The sequence below is a fragment of the Syzygium oleosum genome, unplaced genomic scaffold (genome assembly GCF_021117445.2).
Source record: "Syzygium oleosum isolate NSW1041296 unplaced genomic scaffold, Sole_v2.1 Sole_v2.06, whole genome shotgun sequence".
NCBI lineage: Eukaryota > Viridiplantae > Streptophyta > Magnoliopsida > Myrtales > Myrtaceae > Syzygium > Syzygium oleosum.
In genome coordinates, this window is record NW_026607490.1 from 11,718,856 (window position 1) to 11,736,742 (window position 17,887).

General features: G+C 40.2%; 2 protein-coding genes across 5 annotated transcripts; both read left to right on the plus strand.

The window, feature by feature from the left end:
* The first annotated feature begins 640 nt into the window (after positions 1-640).
* On the plus strand, positions 641-8,344 carry LOC115690582 (beta-glucosidase-like SFR2, chloroplastic). Of its 3 annotated transcripts, none has more exons than XM_030616984.2 (11): positions 642-903; positions 2,201-2,555; positions 2,803-2,941; positions 3,139-3,305; positions 4,871-5,092; positions 5,353-5,524; positions 5,606-5,839; positions 5,932-6,081; positions 6,204-6,333; positions 6,686-6,907; positions 7,912-8,344. In XM_030616984.2, the coding sequence occupies exons 1-10, from the start codon at positions 720-722 to the stop codon at positions 6,880-6,882; spliced, it is 1,950 nt and encodes a 649-aa protein (XP_030472844.1). In that variant the 5' UTR covers positions 642-719; the 3' UTR covers positions 6,883-6,907; positions 7,912-8,344. The 3 variants fall into 3 exon arrangements, 2 of the variants coding, with proteins under 2 accessions (XP_030472844.1, XP_056168213.1); XM_056312238.1 differs by having other exon boundaries at positions 5,356-5,524; XR_008816778.1 differs by lacking the exon at positions 7,912-8,344 and having other exon boundaries at positions 641-903; positions 6,194-6,333; positions 6,686-6,836.
* Positions 8,345-9,318: 974 nt separating this feature from the next.
* On the plus strand, positions 9,319-12,704 carry LOC115690583 (serine carboxypeptidase-like 33). 2 transcript variants are annotated; one of them, XR_008816779.1, is made up of 10 exons: positions 9,319-9,897; positions 10,007-10,114; positions 10,330-10,425; positions 10,548-10,640; positions 10,726-10,814; positions 11,176-11,466; positions 11,597-11,748; positions 11,892-11,946; positions 12,157-12,262; positions 12,430-12,609. XR_008816779.1 is itself a non-coding variant. In XM_030616988.2 (10 exons), exons 1-10 carry the CDS (start codon positions 9,561-9,563, stop codon positions 12,577-12,579), a joined length of 1,518 nt encoding a protein of 505 aa, XP_030472848.1. In that variant the 5' UTR covers positions 9,336-9,560; the 3' UTR covers positions 12,580-12,704. The 2 variants fall into 2 exon arrangements, 1 of the variants encoding a protein (XP_030472848.1); XM_030616988.2 differs by having other exon boundaries at positions 9,336-9,897; positions 11,851-11,946; positions 12,430-12,704.
* Positions 12,705-17,887: the final 5,183 nt, after the last annotated feature.

The following is a 17,887-nucleotide window of genomic DNA, read 5'->3' on the forward strand; positions in this document are numbered from 1 at the left end:
GCTAGCGGTGGAGGCAGGAGGGCAAATGTGTGGAACGAGCTCGGTGGTGGCTAGCATGAGAACCCCATCAGGATAGGAGGCGAAGTTTCGTTTGTGGATTGGACGAGAAGACGGACGAGCGCGACTAGAGCCACACGGGAGATGAGGCAGGGTGGCAGCGAGAGCCGTGGAGGAAACTATGACAAGGACAGTGAAATGGGGCAAGAATCGGAGATGAGGCCATCGGCGATCCATTCATGGTCAAACTAAAAATTAGCTCTAGTTTCAAATTCAATCCGACTTAAACAGGAAAAAAAAACACATTTCGCTCAATCAAATTTACGCGCTTCAAATATCAATCGAGCTTCAATCAGGTATTGAATTAACCTCGGAACCCATATGGTATGACACAAATTAATTTCGCGTGCAAGACTGACACGATTTTACATGTCTAAAGTTTGAAAATGACAAGAATCGATGTTCGAACCTCACACGTCAACACATCCGTAGGAACCAGGATCTCCGGCGCGCGCGAAGCAAGAGTAGGTTGTACGTTAGGACAATCGTTAGAATCGTGACACGTGGATCGTTCGAACCATCCTAGATTCCTAATCCCACAACGGAACGCGGACACTCTCCCACACGCGCGCGCCCACACACACACTCTCTCTCTCTCTCTCTCTCTCTCTCTCTCTCTCTCCTGTCGAAGCTTCTCGGCGTGCTGCTAGCTCCGGCCGGCGATGGCGCTCGCGGCGGCGCTCTTCGTGTCGGCGACGAAGCTCGTGGGGATCCTGGTGACGTTGACCGTCGCGGCCAACGCCTTCTCCTTCTCCCGCTTCCGCCGGAGGAACCTGCGCCCCTTCAGGACGCCCATCGACGAGTCCGCGGACGTCCTCGCCGTCTTCAACGTCGGCGCCGGCGGCGGTACGTTATTATCTCTGAGGAACCTCGGCTCGGTCGGTGATTTGATTCCTCGCGAGCTGGAGTTGCCGGCGGATTGCCGTTGCTTGTTGCAATGCGCTGCGCGGGTGCGTGCGTTAGCGGTTGTGAGGTAGATGGAGGAGTCGGTGTTGAAATTCTGACGAGGGATTGAGTGCTGAATGATGATGAGTTTTGTAGTAAGCTGTTGCTGACGACTGTTGTAGCTTGTTGGCATGCTGCTCCGTTTGGAATGTTTGCTGTTTTGATAGGCGTCGACTGAAATAGAAGATGGGTTTTATGTATTGAGATGGTTAATATTTTGTAGTCGGTACAAGCTGCTATAACATTGATAAAATAATGAGGCTTTGCTGGGTCTTGGGCGCGCTTGCTTGTACGAACAAGAGAACATGTGCAGTTTATGGAAGCAAATCTACTTGTTGGAAGAATTGGTTGGGTAGATGGGTCATTAACTGGAATATTGCCACCGGTGAACCTCGAAGTCATTTAAGCCTACAACTGAACCCAAAATTTCCTCTTTAGACATCCCATAAGAAAGATGGAATGTTATAGTTTTCATAAAGCGACGACAAATATTTAAAGGTGGTTTTAAACGTTGGTACTGATTTTAAAGATTCAATGTGGTTGGTACTGAAGAAAAGTTAAATCTCAAATGCTAAAACTGAAAGTCACACACGAGCACTCTCCATATTTGAACCTTAACCTTTTCAATTGGTCATAGTCCCTCAATTCTTGTCACCTGAAAACTGTCATAATTTTGAGTCTTTGAGGGAAAATATGTCTGTCACTTAGTTATAGGTTATCATTTCACATACACTATTTTGTGGGACCTGTTTTACTTGCAAACTGAATTAATGTCATCCTGTCGAACTATTTCTTCACTAATAATCGGTGTACATAAGAAAGTTGCGACTTTCGAACTTTTTATTGATGCAGTTTGATGTGCAGCCTGTTTGAGCGCACAAAATTTAGTGGGATGATGAGAATGTTGTGTATAAGTTGTGATCTCGAATGAGTGACACCTGTGATGTGATTCTTGATGAATCATGAGCAACATGAATGACTGTCCTTAGTTAGACACCATTGTTGTTAAACAGTGGGAGATTTGGAATTTGAAGTTGGCTGGTTTAAGTGTTGTAATGATTTAGATCTGGGAGCGGAGAATAAAGTTTACCTACATGGATTGACACATGCACAATATAACTCTTGATTGAGAGAGAGAGAGAGAGGTTGAGAGAGAGATTGGTTTATTGTATAACATTATCATTTCTAACTGTTGCAGAGGGGGAGGAGTTTTTCTTCGGATTGGCAACGGCTCCTGCACATGTTGAGGATAGGCTTAATGATGCATGGCTCCAGTTTGCAGAAGAGAGCCCTTGTGACAAGCCAGAGTCACAGCAAGGACCCCAAACTGCAGATGCAGTCATTGCTTCAGCTGCTGGAGATGGCGGTTCTCAGCAAGCTTCATCATCTAGCAAAAATGCTAACAAAATAGTGAAAAAGAAAAGGCCTCTTAAGGTTGCTATGGAAGCCATGATTAGAGGATTCGAAAAGTTTGCGGAGGAAGAAGAAAGAGATGCTACACCAGATGAAGTGTGCCATCATAATGTTGCTTCCTGGCATAATGTTCCACATCCGTAAGCCTAAGTTTTTGTGTGTTGAAAGACTAGGGGTTTAATCATTTAATATGTCCAGGAAATGTGTTTTTCTCTGTTCAATAGGATCTATTGACATATTCTTGAGTTGTATCTACATGGCCTATCATCTCCCTGTTTCCATTATAGTGAGTATCTTGTCTCTGGCAAACATTAGAAAAAACATAAAAGTGACTTGTAGATTAATCTTCCATGGAATTGATGTATGTATTATTTGAATCACTTTCAGGGAGGAGAGATTGAGGTTTTGGACTGATCCTGACACTGAACTAAAACTGGCTAAAGATACTGGGATCAGTGTTTTCAGAATGGGGATAGACTGGACACGAGTCATGCCCGAGGAACCAGTCAACGGACTTAAAGATAGCGTTAGTCTGACATTGACCATTCATAAGCTCAACAAATGATGATTCTTGATTTGTCCAAGTTGCGGTATTGAAAATTAAAGTAAACAAATCGCTTTTCTTAAATGCGATTTGCTAAACTGTCTTTAACATGAAGATGCTATGAATAAAGAATATTTTTCATTGGAAATAATTGATAGGCTGCAATTTCTCCTTTGCAGGTTAATTATGCAGCTTTAGAGCGCTATAAGTGGATCATCCATAGGGTTCGCTCCTATGGGATGAAGGTGATGCTCACTCTCTTTCATCACTCTTTGCCACCATGGGCAGGTGAATATGGAGGCTGGAAGATGGAAAAAACTGTCGATTACTTCACGAAATTTACAATGTTAGTCTTCCTTACCATATCCACTGATTGTTTCGTGGAGTCTGGACATTACGAGCTTAGTCTCTCTTTCTACAGTGCAATCAATTCTGACTTACTGTTCGAAAAAAATCAAATTAGTCACCTGTGTCTAGTCTATGGTATTCAAAGCTCACTGAAACCTTCGTTCATTCTTCCTCGAACATGGTTTCATTATGTTCCTCTTTGCGGATTCAGGGTCCAGAAACTCTATGTTTAGAGCTAAACCGTCGCAGTTTCCAAGGGCGTACTGATGGTAAAACAATTTTAATTAAGGGTTTGAAGTAGTAGAAAAGGAATAAATTCAGATTCTGCTTGTTTGTGGCATAGCTGGTAGGGGTGAGCGGTTCCAGGTTCCTTACAAGTTCCACCTAGAACCTGGAGCCTACCCTCGGGTATAGGTTTCTCATTTTTTTGAACTTGGAACCTACCCATCGGAACCTAGAACCTACCCTGTCACAGGTTCCAGGGTCGGTTCCAGGGTCCAACAGGTTCTTTTTTTTTTTGTTTCATTTTTAGTTAAATAAAACGAAAATGAACTCAATAATACCGAACAAGCTTATTATTCACCAAAAAGAATACAAAAGACTAGTTTTCCTAGCATTATGATTCAAATAAATACGATTAAAATGAGAAGTCATTACGTGAATCGATGCGCAATAGAATTTACGAGGGATTAGCATGTCGATCAAAACAATATCCATATCCAGAACCACAAATAAAATGGGAAGCAGGATAAAGGAAAGAAAGATGAGCTTTTGGTCCTCAAACATCCATGAAAATTTGTTCCAAATTATGACCACCTAAAATCAAAAGAAACAACAATCATAGTTGATAACTTGATAATAGTTTTAAATTTAAAATTGAAGTGTCGCATATCTATTATTTGCAACTACAACTACAACTTTTTCTTTTCTCCTTCCACCATCCATTATTACCATGGTTCTAACATGCAACCATCAAGCTTAAGATGTTTCTTGAAAGAGTGAATAATGAAAACAATCAACCTCACTAAAGAACAAAAAAACATAACAAGTTAAGTAAAGCAATGAGGATGCGAATGGTGGGTACTCCAAAACCACAATAAATCAAAGGTCTAAACAAACCTTAGGAAATGTTCTACATGACAAGTTAAGTAAAGCAATGAGTATGCGGACGGAGATGAGAATTTGAGAGCTAAGAAGTGAGAAGTAGTAAGAAAATTAGGGATTTTAGATTTAGGGTTCCCGGTTCCATTCCCAGTTCTCGGTTCCGGTTCCCAGTTCCCAGTTCCGGTTCCTATAGGAGCCAGGAACCGAACCGGAACCGACGGTCCCAAAAAAATGGAACCGGGAACCAGAACCTTCCTCCGTAGAACCGGGAACCGGAGAACCAGACCCATGCTCACCCCTAATAGCTGGCTGCTGTGCACTAGTCCAAATGATACTGTCCTATATCAAATTAGAGCTGCCTCAGCATGAGCACAGATCTTATGTTGCACCATTATTTTGTGAGCGAATCATATGTATGTACACATGCTTAAAGATAATTTCTGTGATCTTGCATTGCAGGCTTGTCGTTGACTGCGTTTCAGATTGTGTGGATTACTGGGTTACATTTAATGAGCCTCATGTATTTTGTATGCTTACGTACTGCGCCGGTGCTTGGCCTGGTGGCCACCCTGATATGTTGGAGGCTGCCACTTCTGCGCTACCAACTGGAGTTTTTAAACAGGCTATGCATTGGATGGCTGTTGCACACTTGAAGGCCTATGATTATATCCACAGACAAAGGTTACTTCCTCGATTGAAGTCTTAATTTTCTTTGGGAACATCTATGTTATGTGTTAAGTGTCAACAGCACTGCTGTATGCATACATGTACTCACTCTTCCAGTGTATTATTTTGTGGTCAGTTGTCTCATTTAGATGGTCTAAGTCATTGCTGCTAAAAGTTTTTTATGCTACCTTGACCTTGTTCATCGACATTAGCTTCTGTGAATTATCTTTTTAGTAGATATGCTATTTTTTCACACTCTTTTGTGGTATTTACAGCAGAGCCTTGTCAAATCCACCAGTTGGAGTGGCACACCATGTCTCTTTTATGCGTCCTTGTGGCCTGTTTGATGTCGCCTCTGTTTCATTGGCTAATTCTTTGACTATCTTCCCATATGTGGATAGTATATCTGAGAAGCTCGATTTTATAGGCATCAACTATTATGGACAGGTTCTTTCTCTATTCGACTTCTGACATCCTCATACCACTAAAAAATCATTGCGATAATGTATATGCATTCTTGCTTCTCAGGAGGTGGTCTCTGGTCCTGGATTGAAACTAGTGGAGACTGATGAATATAGTGAATCTGGACGCGGTGTTTATCCTGATGGCTTGTATCGCATGTTGCTACAGTTCAATGAAAGATACAAGCATCTAAATATACCCTTCATCATTACAGAGAACGGAGTTTCTGATGAGACAGATTTGATACGGCGGCCATATTTATTGGAACATCTGCTTGCTATTTACGCAGCTATGCTCATGGTTTGGACTAGTTACTCTGCAATTCAACTTTTTGTGTGATTTGTCCTTTGTCCCATTTTGCTTCAGTTAGCTATGCTTCTTTCCTTCTGTAGGGGGTCCGTGTGCTTGGTTACCTATTCTGGACTATATCTGATAACTGGGAGTGGGCCGACGGTTATGGTCCAAAGTTCGGGCTAGTAGCAGTTGACCGTGCCAAGGGTCTTGCTCGGATGCCACGCCCATCATACCACTTGTTTACTAAAGTAGGATCTATGCTTGCAATCTTGATAGTTCTCCACTCAACTCCTAGCAGTCTACCCCCCTCTCCTTTTCCACTCTCTTCTCCCTCTTTACCTTTCAGTGATCATTTTCCAGCTTGCCACAGGTTGTAACAGCGGGTAGAATCACTAGGGAAGACCGAATGCTTGCATGGAACGAACTCTATAGAGCTGCTAAAGAGAAAAAAACAAGGCCTTTCTATCGAGCAGTGGACAAACATGGATTGATGTACGCAGGTATGACCAAATTATGTATCTGCATCCACAGTGCTATATTATTTTAACAGACAAATAACTTCTTTTTGGCCAGAAATAGATGGATAACCTAGATGTCTAATTTATGTTTGCTGGCTCTATGTAGTTTCCTACTTTTGAGAGGTTTCAGGAACTTTTTTTTTTTGGTCAGAAAAAGTTAGTTCTTTTTTATTTTCAAGTCATAGCAGAGAAGGAGATCTTCAGGAACTTAAAAAACCAATCGTGGATGGATGTGGAAGTGCTTCTAGTTCCCACAAGAGATTTGGCCGAACCTTTTCAGCCGTCCACTTGTTTGGTTCTTTCCAAAGTGTGACTCTGTTTTACTTTCTTACAGGAGGCCTGGACAAACCTATCCAACGACCTTATGTCCCACGGGATTGGAGATTTGGACACTATGAGATGGAAGGTCTTCAGGACCCCTTAAGCCGCTTGTCCAGATGCATATTCCTTCCTTTCTCACTGCGCAAGAAAAGGAAATCTCAGAAGGAAGAACGAGAAATAATCCTTCAGCCTCTTCCTTCTGGACTCTGATTTTTTTCGTTGGTCTCTGTATAAGGTACTGATGTTTGCTTTGTCATATGCTTATGCTCCGGTTCTGGTAATCAGCTAATTTTACCAGTCATGGCACATCAAAGTTCGAAGAGTTATCAAAGGTGTCTGCCATTGAATAGTCTTGCCTGAGTAGATCAAAAGAGAGTGAGGCAAATTCCAACGCCTATATTTCTGCCTCATCAATCAAACCAAACCATGGACTTCAGACAAGCAACTAAAGTAACTAAGTACACAGCATGTAACTTGAGTGCACAGAATGCTCTTCCAAACACACCCTATGACTATTAGGTTCTCCAAAAGGTCCTTCAAGGGGGTTGGGGCATGGCAAAACTTGAATTCCTTCAAACAGTAGATAAGTACACAGTATGTAGCTTGATGTTGATGATAACCCTAGCCCCATCAAGTTTTTTGGCTATCTTAAAACATAGCCTGATCTAATAGGCCTCACTCCTGTGGAGCTACTAGTTATGGTATTACAAGCCTTCACCATCTATTCTCATGAACCACTGAGAACTGAACCTTTGTGGGTTGTATGGTTCAATTATTTCTCCGTGACATGTTCTAACATGCTTAGACCTTGAACTATTATATCTTCATGAGCTCGGAGAGAGTTGTTGCTTTTCCATTTTATTTTTTTTATAAAGCGTAAGGCCAGTAGAGCAAGACTGAAATTCGAACACACAACCTTTTAGATTAGCCTTAAGGAAAAGCCTGCACGGCCTTCTACTTCGCATGATGAATATTGTTATTGCCTCTAACCTCTATCTTTCGGAATTATACTGAATTGTAGAAGCAGACCTGCTAAGATTTGAGAATTAATCAAGCAGGTTTTTATCTGTAGCTATTTTTTTCCTTAAACATTTACACAAAGATTGCATTTATTACTTTCGAACTTCGTCTCCTTTTGATTTTGGACATCAGAGTATCAATAACACCTTAATTTATCATACTTATGAAGATTCTCTGGTTCTTTTTTTTTGCTTAATGTTCTCGATTACTTTTCTGCAGCAAGGAGAACTTTTCAATACATCAAAGGAATTGTCGGAGGATGCATATTCTTAAAGTGCGGTAAAGCCTGGCAAAAGCTTGTGTTACAGGAGGAGGATGTAGTGGACGATTCATCAGTAGGGTTATCATTCTCCTTGTATCTCCCGAAACCCGGCGCGATTTAAATCGGTAGCCCCGAGCAAAAACTTGTCCAATCCCAGTGTTAATGTAAATAAGTATAATACGTTGTAGGTTTTCCAGGAGTAATACTCCGAGTCCCTCGCAAGGCATGTTGGCTACACCCGTATGATACCTGCCAGTGTGAGAGGACTAAATATTCCGGTAACACAAATACTTTCGCTCTAGTTTGCTGTAAATCGCTGTAATTTCAAATGTAAGACAGTCGAAAATCTATATGTGGCAGCATGAAAGTTTGCTGTCGTGCTTCTTCTTACCTGCGTTCATGTTGAATTTCTTCTTTCCGGAGCTGAAGACTAACCTCGTACCAAATACGGGCTCCTATTACATACTGTAGGCTGCGGTATTTGTTGGTGCCAGGACATGAGGCATCTCTAGTATCACGATACCTAGAGTTGTTCACTGATTGATTACTCGCTAGACTTCGGCTCTCTAGACCATTAATACCAGTGGTTGCAGATTATGTCATTGTTTCGAGGCCGAATTGAGAGGATAACAATCCCTTACTTTGAACATTCCAAGCTATCACGATCTACAGAAACCTAAGTAAAGTTTACATGATTCGACTCCATCCGTCTAGCCAGCTTGATCGCACATGTATGTGCACAACAAGATTGGTTCATTTGTGGCTGACATGCCGTGGTGATAGAATTGCACGGCAACAACTAAATAGAGACGCCATAACTTTTTGAATCGGCCAGTCGTCTGATTACACAAAACCAGAAAGTGGAAAAGTCTTTAATCTTTCTTGGCTCATGCCCATCTGATTCTCGAGATACGCGTGTTAATTGGTCAGAAAAAGAAACATTCAGCGCAATTCCATGAAAGTCTTCATCAATGCAATCTCACCAGCCACAAATGACAAAAGTCAAAGATATCACAAGATGAGAATTACAGTGCACAAATGCTCTGAAGTCTGAAGTAGAAGGTAGGTGGACGGCTTTGGGCCTCTATCAACAGATAGAGTGCGAGACTTTACAGCTCCTGTGTTCCAATTCCGGGTGCTATTGATTGAATTGATGGTTTGATACCAGTTTCATCGACAGCGAGATGATAATTTTCTCGTTTTTTTCTTGTAGGCAAGAGAGAAGATAATACTGAGCCGAGATAGTTTATTGCACTTGTGAACCTAATGAAGACACTTGCATCATTTTTGTTTTTGGGTAAAGTTTTCAAACATTCAAGTCTCACTTTTCTGGTGTAGTCAAGCACAGATTATCCATAACAGGTTGGTCTAGTTGGAGGATTCGCGGGGCGAAAAGCCACTCTTCTTGACTTGGGTACCAGAGATTTTTCCATGTATCTTGATACTTCTTTGCATGATAGTGAACTTTGGCAGCAGTCCATCATGTTATCCGCGGGAACAATAATGCATCCCTTCTCTCTATCGCTTTCTCCGTCTCTCTCACTCTCTCTCGATTATTTAAATAGGGCGTCATGGACCCTCTCAAGCTTTCTTGGGAATAAGAGAGATGGCATCATCTCTATCCTCAATTAATACCCTCAGTCTCTCTCTCTTGTCCATCCACCTCCTAGTCTTCCTGAGCAGCCCCTCAATCACCACCTGCATTAAAGCAGCCCCAGAAACGAAGCAACCACCACCAAAGACATTCTCACCAGAGGAGGAATCTCAGGACCCAGAATCAGACAGGGTCATAAATCTCCCAGGACAGCCCTCAACCCCCTCCATCTCTCACTTCTCAGGCTACATCACAGTCAATGAAGCCCATGGGAGGGCCCTCTTCTACTGGTTCTTTGAGGCCCAGACTCAACCGTCACAGAGACCTCTTGTTCTCTGGCTCAATGGAGGTATGTATGGACTTGTACATTTGTACTAATCAACAACCGAAACGAGAATGTCTGATTGTTGATGGGTTTTTTTGCTATTGTTGACTTTTTGGAAAATTGATTTGTGAAGGTCCTGGTTGTTCATCAATTGGGTATGGTGCTGCTGTGGAATTGGGGCCCCTCCGAGTGAACACCAATGGGACTGACCTTCTATACAACGAGTTTGCTTGGAATCAAGGTCTTTCTTTCCGTTATTTTAAGCCATTTTAGTCCAATGTTACATTCAAGAATAAATTTATTAAAAAGCAAAATTCCTTCAAGAAAAGGATAATAGGAGGTCCTCTTTTTGGCAAGGAAACTCGGTCATAATTGGTCTTAGTAGAGAAAACAAAGGAGAGAGAAAAGCAAAGAACAACAAAACAATTTGATTTGAGCTGTTGACTTGTGCTGCAGAAGCAAATCTGCTGTTTGTGGAGTCACCAGTTGGAGTTGGGTTCTCTTACACCAACACATCCTCTGATCTGTCCATGATAGATGATGCCTTTGTCGGTAATGTGTTAATTGATTCAATTGGAGTAAACAAAAAAAGTTCTATTTGTTTTTAGCTCAAGTGTTGCTCTTGAAAATGAACTTAGAAGACTGATGAAGGAGAGTGTTTGAATTATTCTCAGCTGAGGATGCATACAGCTTCATTGTGAATTGGCTTCAAAAGTTCCCACAGTTCAAGACCCATGATTTCTTCCTTGCTGGAGAGAGCTATGCAGGTCTCTCTCTCTCTCTCTCTCTCTCTCTCTCTCTCTCACTCTCTCACATTAGCTTGAATGAGACATTTCTTTGTTTTCTTCGCAGGTCACTATGTTCCTCAGCTAGCTGAGCTAATCTATGACAGAAATAAAGACACAGCTAACTACAAACCAGTCAACCTCAAAGGCTTCATTGTAAGTTACTCAAAAAGCCTCAGAAGCCTGTCCCGAGAAATTGATGATTCCGATCCCGACATTTCGTTTATGTTTCGTCACTTTCGACTTCGATTTTGTTAACCTCTTTTGTGACTTCTTATCAACCATGGTAATGAAAAAAGTGCATTACAGTCGTGATCAACACCCGATAAAAGTAACAGTGTCTTTATGTCTCGCACTCGTTTTAACTTGTGAGCCAAATGCACACGACGAAAGCCATACCCGAGCAAATTTCGCTCCTTGCTTCAAAAGAACGGCTATTGATGACAAAAACTAGATTGAAAATCCGAAATAGTCAGTATTGAAAGTAGAAATACAAAATTAACCAATCGCATTGCAGGTGGGGAATCCAGAAACGAATGACTACTATGACTACAAGGGCCTGCTCGAGTATGCATGGAGCCACGCTGTGATCTCGGACCAGCTCTACGATAAATGCAAGCAAGTTTGCGATTTCAAAGTCCCCAACTGGTCTAGCGAGTGCAACGAGGCCATGAACGTCGTGTTCGCCGCCTACCTGCGAGAGATCGACATCTACAACATCTACGCCCCGATATGCCTCCTCAACTCCTCCTCCACATCTTCTTCTCTGTCTCACACGAGCGGAAGTCCCTTCGAGTCGCTCATCGAGGTAATCAATGCAATCACAACGAGCTTTAGTTACTTAAAGTTAGACAAATTCAGCGGGGGGGTTGCTTCCTTTCATTCGCTCGGTCTATACGGATCTGATCATAGTCGGCCCGGAAATGCGATTGTTGTAGGTGAATGAATATGGTTTGAGGAGGATGCGAATCCCAGGTGGGTATGACCCGTGTTCCTCGCGGTATGCAGAGTTGTACTTCAACAGACAAGATGTGCAATCTTCTCTCCATGTGAGAGCAGTCAATTCCAACTTCAAATGGAAGGTCTGCAAGTACGTACACAGACAACTCAATAAGCATTGAATCATCATCCATCATCTTCATCATCATTATTGCTTTTCAATTAATGCATCAATTGTTTATTCTTTTGTTAGCAATTCCATGTTGAATACGTATAACTTCACGGTGTTCTCAGTACTGCCCATCTACACCAAACTCATCAAGGGTGGGCTCAAAATATGGGTGTACAGGTACTTCCTGCATTTTGACACAAGTTTCCTTCATGGTTTTCTCTAATTTTTTTGGTTATTTAATCGAAAGAAAAAATTTCGTCGATAAATTCTCCGAATAACTTGCGATCACATATACGCTCGCGGTACTGGGAATAAATCCCGAAAAACCAAAGAAAGAATTTATCGAAATTCATTGATCAAGTTCGGTTTTGGGTTTTTGAGGGACAGCGGCGACGCGGATGGTAGAGTGCCGGTGATAGGGACGAGGTACTGCGTGGAAGCTCTCGGACTCTCTATTAAATCTCCTTGGCGTTCGTGGTACCATGACCATCAGGTTAGTCATTACTTTTCACATTATTGTCATTATTTTGCTTTTTCGTTTCCTTTAAACACATAACTTTCCAAGGAAAGGATGATTAATTAATTAATATTGAATTTACAATTGTAAAAAAGTGGGATTAGTGAGCAAAAATTATTATTAATAATTTTTTTTTTTTGCAGGTTGGAGGGAGGATAGTGGAATATGAAGAAGGATTGGCACTAGTGACAGTGAGAGGTGCAGGTCACTTGGTGCCTCTGAACAAGCCCAGGGAAGCTCTTGCCCTCTTTCATTCTTTCTTGACCGGTCAAGATCTCCCCAAGCAGAGATAAATTTTAAATTTTTATTTTTATTTTTCTTAATTTTGATTTTCATTGTGGGAGCAGAGATAATAAGTATTTTTATTTTCGCGCATTTTAAAAGAAAAGTGATGGTAATTTTACTATTGCATTTGAGATGGGATTAGAGTGTTTTAATTTACTTGTTGAGATTTGCATCCTCTAATATGCCATCAAATCCACTTTTACTTTACCATATAAAAACGCAATCTCCAAAATACTTTACAGAAATCATTCTAAAAGCAGTCTAAAAGAAGTCAAAAGAGCTAAAGGTCTCTATTTCCTATGTTTCTATACACATTTATAGTCTATGAATGAAATACTATAGGCTTTATATTGTGTACTAATTTAGGGATGAACATCGTCCGTGTGGCTCGGGTCCAAAGTAGGGATCGAGAAACAAACTGGTCTACCCTAATACTGACATGGAATTGAACGTATCAATTCCTGTGTAGAACTGGAAAATTGTCCTTCGTTTTTTTTTAATTTTGAATATATTGAAAAATAGATATCCGCTTTTTTAGTTTAGAGTTTGTCTTTGTAAGCTCTTTTATTGTATTTTGAGTTGTTAACTTATCTAAGAAGCAATATATTTTAAGATATATATACATATATAATTTATATATAATCGCTAGTTCTACTCAGGAACCGATCTAGTTGATTCAATTCTTAGGTATAATCAGTAGGTTCATGGCTCGACCTGGAGATCAGATTGAACTTGATTGGTTCCCAGATTTTGAACTTGCGAACCTACCTAATTCTCCTTGGAATCGGATTTGAAAGGCTCGACAAGGTCCACAACGTGGAGCAGGGCTGGTTTTGGATGGAAGATGAACCTTTCTCACCTCTATGCAACATCTTATATAAAACTATCCATATTTGTATGTAAGGTCATTGTCAAAAAGTTTGAAGAAATTTACTTCGGAACATTATCGATAACCAACATAAATGGCTCATTTTAATACATATCTTGGGATAATGATACAAATGGTCTTTCAATTTTAGCCCAAAGTGCAATCTAGTTCCAAAACTTTTTTAATTTGTTCAATGTGATCCATGAACTTTACCCTAAAGTGCAACGTGGTCCCTGAACTTTTAATTTGTTTAATATGGTCCATGTACTTTTAGTAAATATTCAATTTACTCCTTGAATTATATGAAAATGTTCAATATTGTCCTTCCATTAATTCAAGTCCAAGGACAATACAGAACATTTTCAGATAGTCCATGGACTAAATTGAATATGTACCAAAAGTCCAATAACCACATTGAACAATTTAAAAATTCAGGGACCATATTGAACAAATTAAAAGGTTCAGGGACCACATTGCACTTTGGGTCAAAGCTCAAGGACCATTTGTGTCATATTTCCTACTTTTAATCTCTGATTTGTTTTGAAAATTTTGCAAAACTCACACCATTAATTTTATCCAACTCGAAACACCGAAAAATTTTCAAAATGTTACCCGAATGAAATACACCACCTAAACGACCTTAATCAATTTTGGAAAAGATCGACCGCTCATCATACTATTTTGATGCTTCTAAAGACACATACTATTTCACAAAACTAATCACATCGCATCTACATCGACAATTCAAGTCTTGTAAACCGCTGTTAGTCCAATGCTTTGTATAGGAAACCCTTCCATACTAAGGAACCTACAAATCGATCCGTTTATTCGAATATCCACCCGTAGAATTCTTCTTTTTTGCGAATTTTTTCAAATTTAAACGTTTTTTTTTAAATCTTGAAGGAAAAAGCTGAGAAAAGAATCTCCACAAACATAAATAAACATGTTATAAAACTGTTTTTTTTTCTTTTTTTGCTAAAACATGTTACAAAACCAGAAAGTTGAAAGTCCTGTTTTTTCCATTGGCTCATGCCGTCACACCTTGAATCCTACCAAAATGGGGAGTGACCTGGCCTTCCTTCCACCCAAAGGACGCAGCTTCAAACCTCCCGAAAACCAACTCCAGAAAATCCCTGCAATATCGCTCTTGCTCTAATGGCCATTAACGGAGTAATTTGAAAATATTGAGAAGAAGAGGGGTGAGCAACCACAGCCTAATGAGTAATGCATATCTCTTATAAGCAGATTGAGCAACTATTAAAGCAATATCAGAAACTCATAATCCAACTCTTTAATATACATATCAAATCACAAACGAGTTATTAATTTCAACAAACTTTATACAATTCAGAAAATACTCATTTAAATCATCATTACAATTCAAACATCAATGGTCAATCTCTATCTAACATCACTCAATAGTCTATTCCATCGACCAATATCAAATCACATGTCAATGGTCCATCCACTGATCAATCTATTGCTTAATATAAAATCATAGTCATGACAAAACGTCTTGTGATAAGGCGATCAAGATTCCTCCTTAGCAAAGTCTCCATGTATTATAAATTAGTGGCTCGGCCCACAAGAATATCCTAACCATTGCATACCCACAAGCCCCCCCAATGGGCTCATAGTGACACTTAGCATCAACACCAATCCACAACATCCTTCACAATCCTCAAAACCAAATCCATAATCAATTTACAAAACAAAGCATACAATCTGTTGCAACTCAACTTATCCACCAAAACACCTTTTGCAATTCATTTCATTAAACACTTCTTCAACATTTCAAATAACAAATATAATAGTAAATGCTCAATCCAATGTTACATTTGAAAACATCACTTTTTTTCTTTAGCCGAATCACGCTTGGCACAGAATATATCTCATACTTTATATTTTCAAAATATGAGTTTACAAACTTAAAAAAGAGATAGCAAAAGGTTTCCTTACCAAAAAGAGGTTTCCTTACCAAAAAAAAAAAACTTAAAAAAGAGATAGCATCATTCATTTGGAAATGCCCAAAAGCCTAACAATGAAGCTCACGCGAACATATGATCTCGTAATCCTATGAATTAAACGAGAATTTACGTTAAAACCAAGTAAAATACTACAACAACTACGAACCGCTTAAACGCTAATAAAACAACTGTTACGTTCCAACAAATCGCTCACTCAAACCTAAACGCGACGCTGAACTCACGTGCGAAACCCTAAAATTCTCACTCCAACAAAACCATTACTCTAAACCGACTCCTATTAAAACCCATGACTCTGCAACGATATAATCCACCATTTCCATGAAATCCCATAGCTCAATATCTCATAAATCAGATTTCGCGGCTTGAATTTTACAAAACTTTGAAATTGTGCCATAATTTCGAAAAGTACTCCAATTAGACGATCAGGGGGTGCGGGTATTTACTGAGCATCGCGATACATAGTTGGATTAGCTTGACGAGGCATTCACGACGAGAACCCCCTTCTTTCTTCCTCCTCCTCCTTTTTTCCCTTTCTTTCTTTTCTCCTCTTTTCTTTCCTTTCCTTTCCTTCCTCGCGTGAGCTCTCGGTCTCCCTTTTGCGAGAAAATATTAGGTGGGTTGTCCACTCCACGTCACCGTGTGCCGGCCCAATCATAAAGCGACACGTGACTTCTCGTTGAGGTCGGGTCCCACCTATTTTCTTAATCAAATTTTTGCCTTCCTTCCCTCTCTTCATTAATTGCGGCCTCCTTCTCCCACCGTTTGGCACGAAAAAGCGTCCCTCTTCATTGATCGCTATTTTCTCTCTCCCCTCGTTCTTTCCTTCTCTGAGCATGGACGCCAACGTCCTTATCTCTCTAGCAAAGGCCTTCTCACTCTCCCTCACCTTTATTCAAATTGTGGATCTCCCTCTTTGCTCTCAGATTTTGCTCCTCCGGCCCTCTGCTCCGGCGTCCGGCTCCGGCGCTCCAAATCCTTCGTCGCACTCGAAAGATACCCTCTAGGATTTTCTTTTCTTCTACGTTATCATCCCGTTCTCTTTCACTCGGAGATCCTCCCGCCAGTCGTTTTTTATGCCGAGCATGGAGTGACCGGCCCGCCTAATATTTTCTCTCTGTTTTGTGCTGAGTGTCCACTATTCCTTGCTTTGTTGACTTTTGAACTTTTTTTTTTTTTAGCTTTGTTAAAAAAATCCAAGTATTACACATTCCAATCTGATTCTCGAAGACACTCGTGTTCGCTTGCTAGAAAGGACATTTGAGTGTAAATTCCACGAAAGCCTTCATCATTGCAGTCTCTCGAGCCACAAAAGACAAACTAGCAATCAAGAGATGAGAATTATAGTGCACAAACGCAAACTTTACAGCTCTTCTGTTCCTTTTCCGGATGCTAATGATTGATATCCTTTTCCAGATGCAAATGATTGAATTGAGGGCAAATACCACACCGGTAAAGATCCTCAATTTTTTTTTATCACAAAAACTTCTAACCTCACCCGTTATGATACAAATATCCGTAACTTTTTTTATATCACAAAAAAACATAAATTTATATATGTGTGATATATATACTCTTTATTATAGTTTCATCTAAAGTATATTTATCATATTGATATAAATTCGAGATTTTCATGACAATAGATATAATTTAGGATTTTTTGTGGTATCAACTCTTGAATTGATAGTTGGATACGTCCTTTTCTTGTTCCGGGCAAGAGAGAAGATAATACTTAGCCAAGACTAGTTCTTACACTAGTTAACCAAATAAGTTTCACTTCCCCACTACGGTCGTCAAGCACAGATGATCCACATCAGGTTGGTCTAGTTGGCAGATTCGAGGGTACCAAAGATTTTTCATGTATCTTGGAATTTCTCTCCATGATAATGACCTTGGTAAAAGTCCATTATGTTATCGACATACAACAATAATGCATTTCCATCTGTCTTTCAATTATTTTAAATAGGGCCTCATGGACACTTTTGGTCAATCCTGAAGTTTTCTTTGTGAACAAGATGTTGGGTTCCTCAAGTGCTAAAAACGTAGCGAAATTTATAAACCGAAACCTTAGACAGGATTTATGCGTATATTGAAATCTAAATAGAAGTTCAACACGTACCTTTTTGCAGATCGAAGGTAAATTGATAGTCGATTGTGTCTGGTTTATCGCCCCAAGTATTGCGTCTCTACCGGTATCCACACACACGAACGGAAGTCTCCAATAATCCAAGTGCTAGCTAAAGATCTTGAACTTCTTTTTCCTAATCGCCTTTGATCTTCGAGACTCTCTCAAAGATCTCTGAACAAAGAACAATTCTCTTCGTATTCTCTTGGAGGTGTTTTTTCTTATTTCATAGGGTTCTTTTTCACCCACACGCTATATATATAGCCTCATTATCTTCGCGAATTAAAAGAAGTGGGGCCGGGCGATTTGGGCCTGCAAAACTGTCCACCTTCAATCGT

Excerpts from the sequence above, each read along its gene's own strand:
- LOC115690582 (XM_030616984.2), top strand. The coding sequence starts at position 720 with ATGGCGCTCGCGGCGGCGCTCTTCGTGTCGGCGACGAAGCTCGTGGGG. Across the intron at positions 3,306-4,870 it reads TACTTCACGAAATTTACAAT|GCTTGTCGTTGACTGCGTTT; the intron begins GTTAGTCTTCCT and ends CTTGCATTGCAG. Across the intron at positions 6,334-6,685 it reads ACATGGATTGATGTACGCAG|GAGGCCTGGACAAACCTATC; the intron begins GTATGACCAAAT and ends ACTTTCTTACAG.
- LOC115690583 (XM_030616988.2), top strand. The coding sequence starts at position 9,561 with ATGGCATCATCTCTATCCTCAATTAATACCCTCAGTCTCTCTCTCTTG. Across the intron at positions 10,426-10,547 it reads GATAGATGATGCCTTTGTCG|CTGAGGATGCATACAGCTTC; the intron begins GTAATGTGTTAA and ends AATTATTCTCAG. Across the intron at positions 11,467-11,596 it reads CCTTCGAGTCGCTCATCGAG|GTGAATGAATATGGTTTGAG; the intron begins GTAATCAATGCA and ends CGATTGTTGTAG.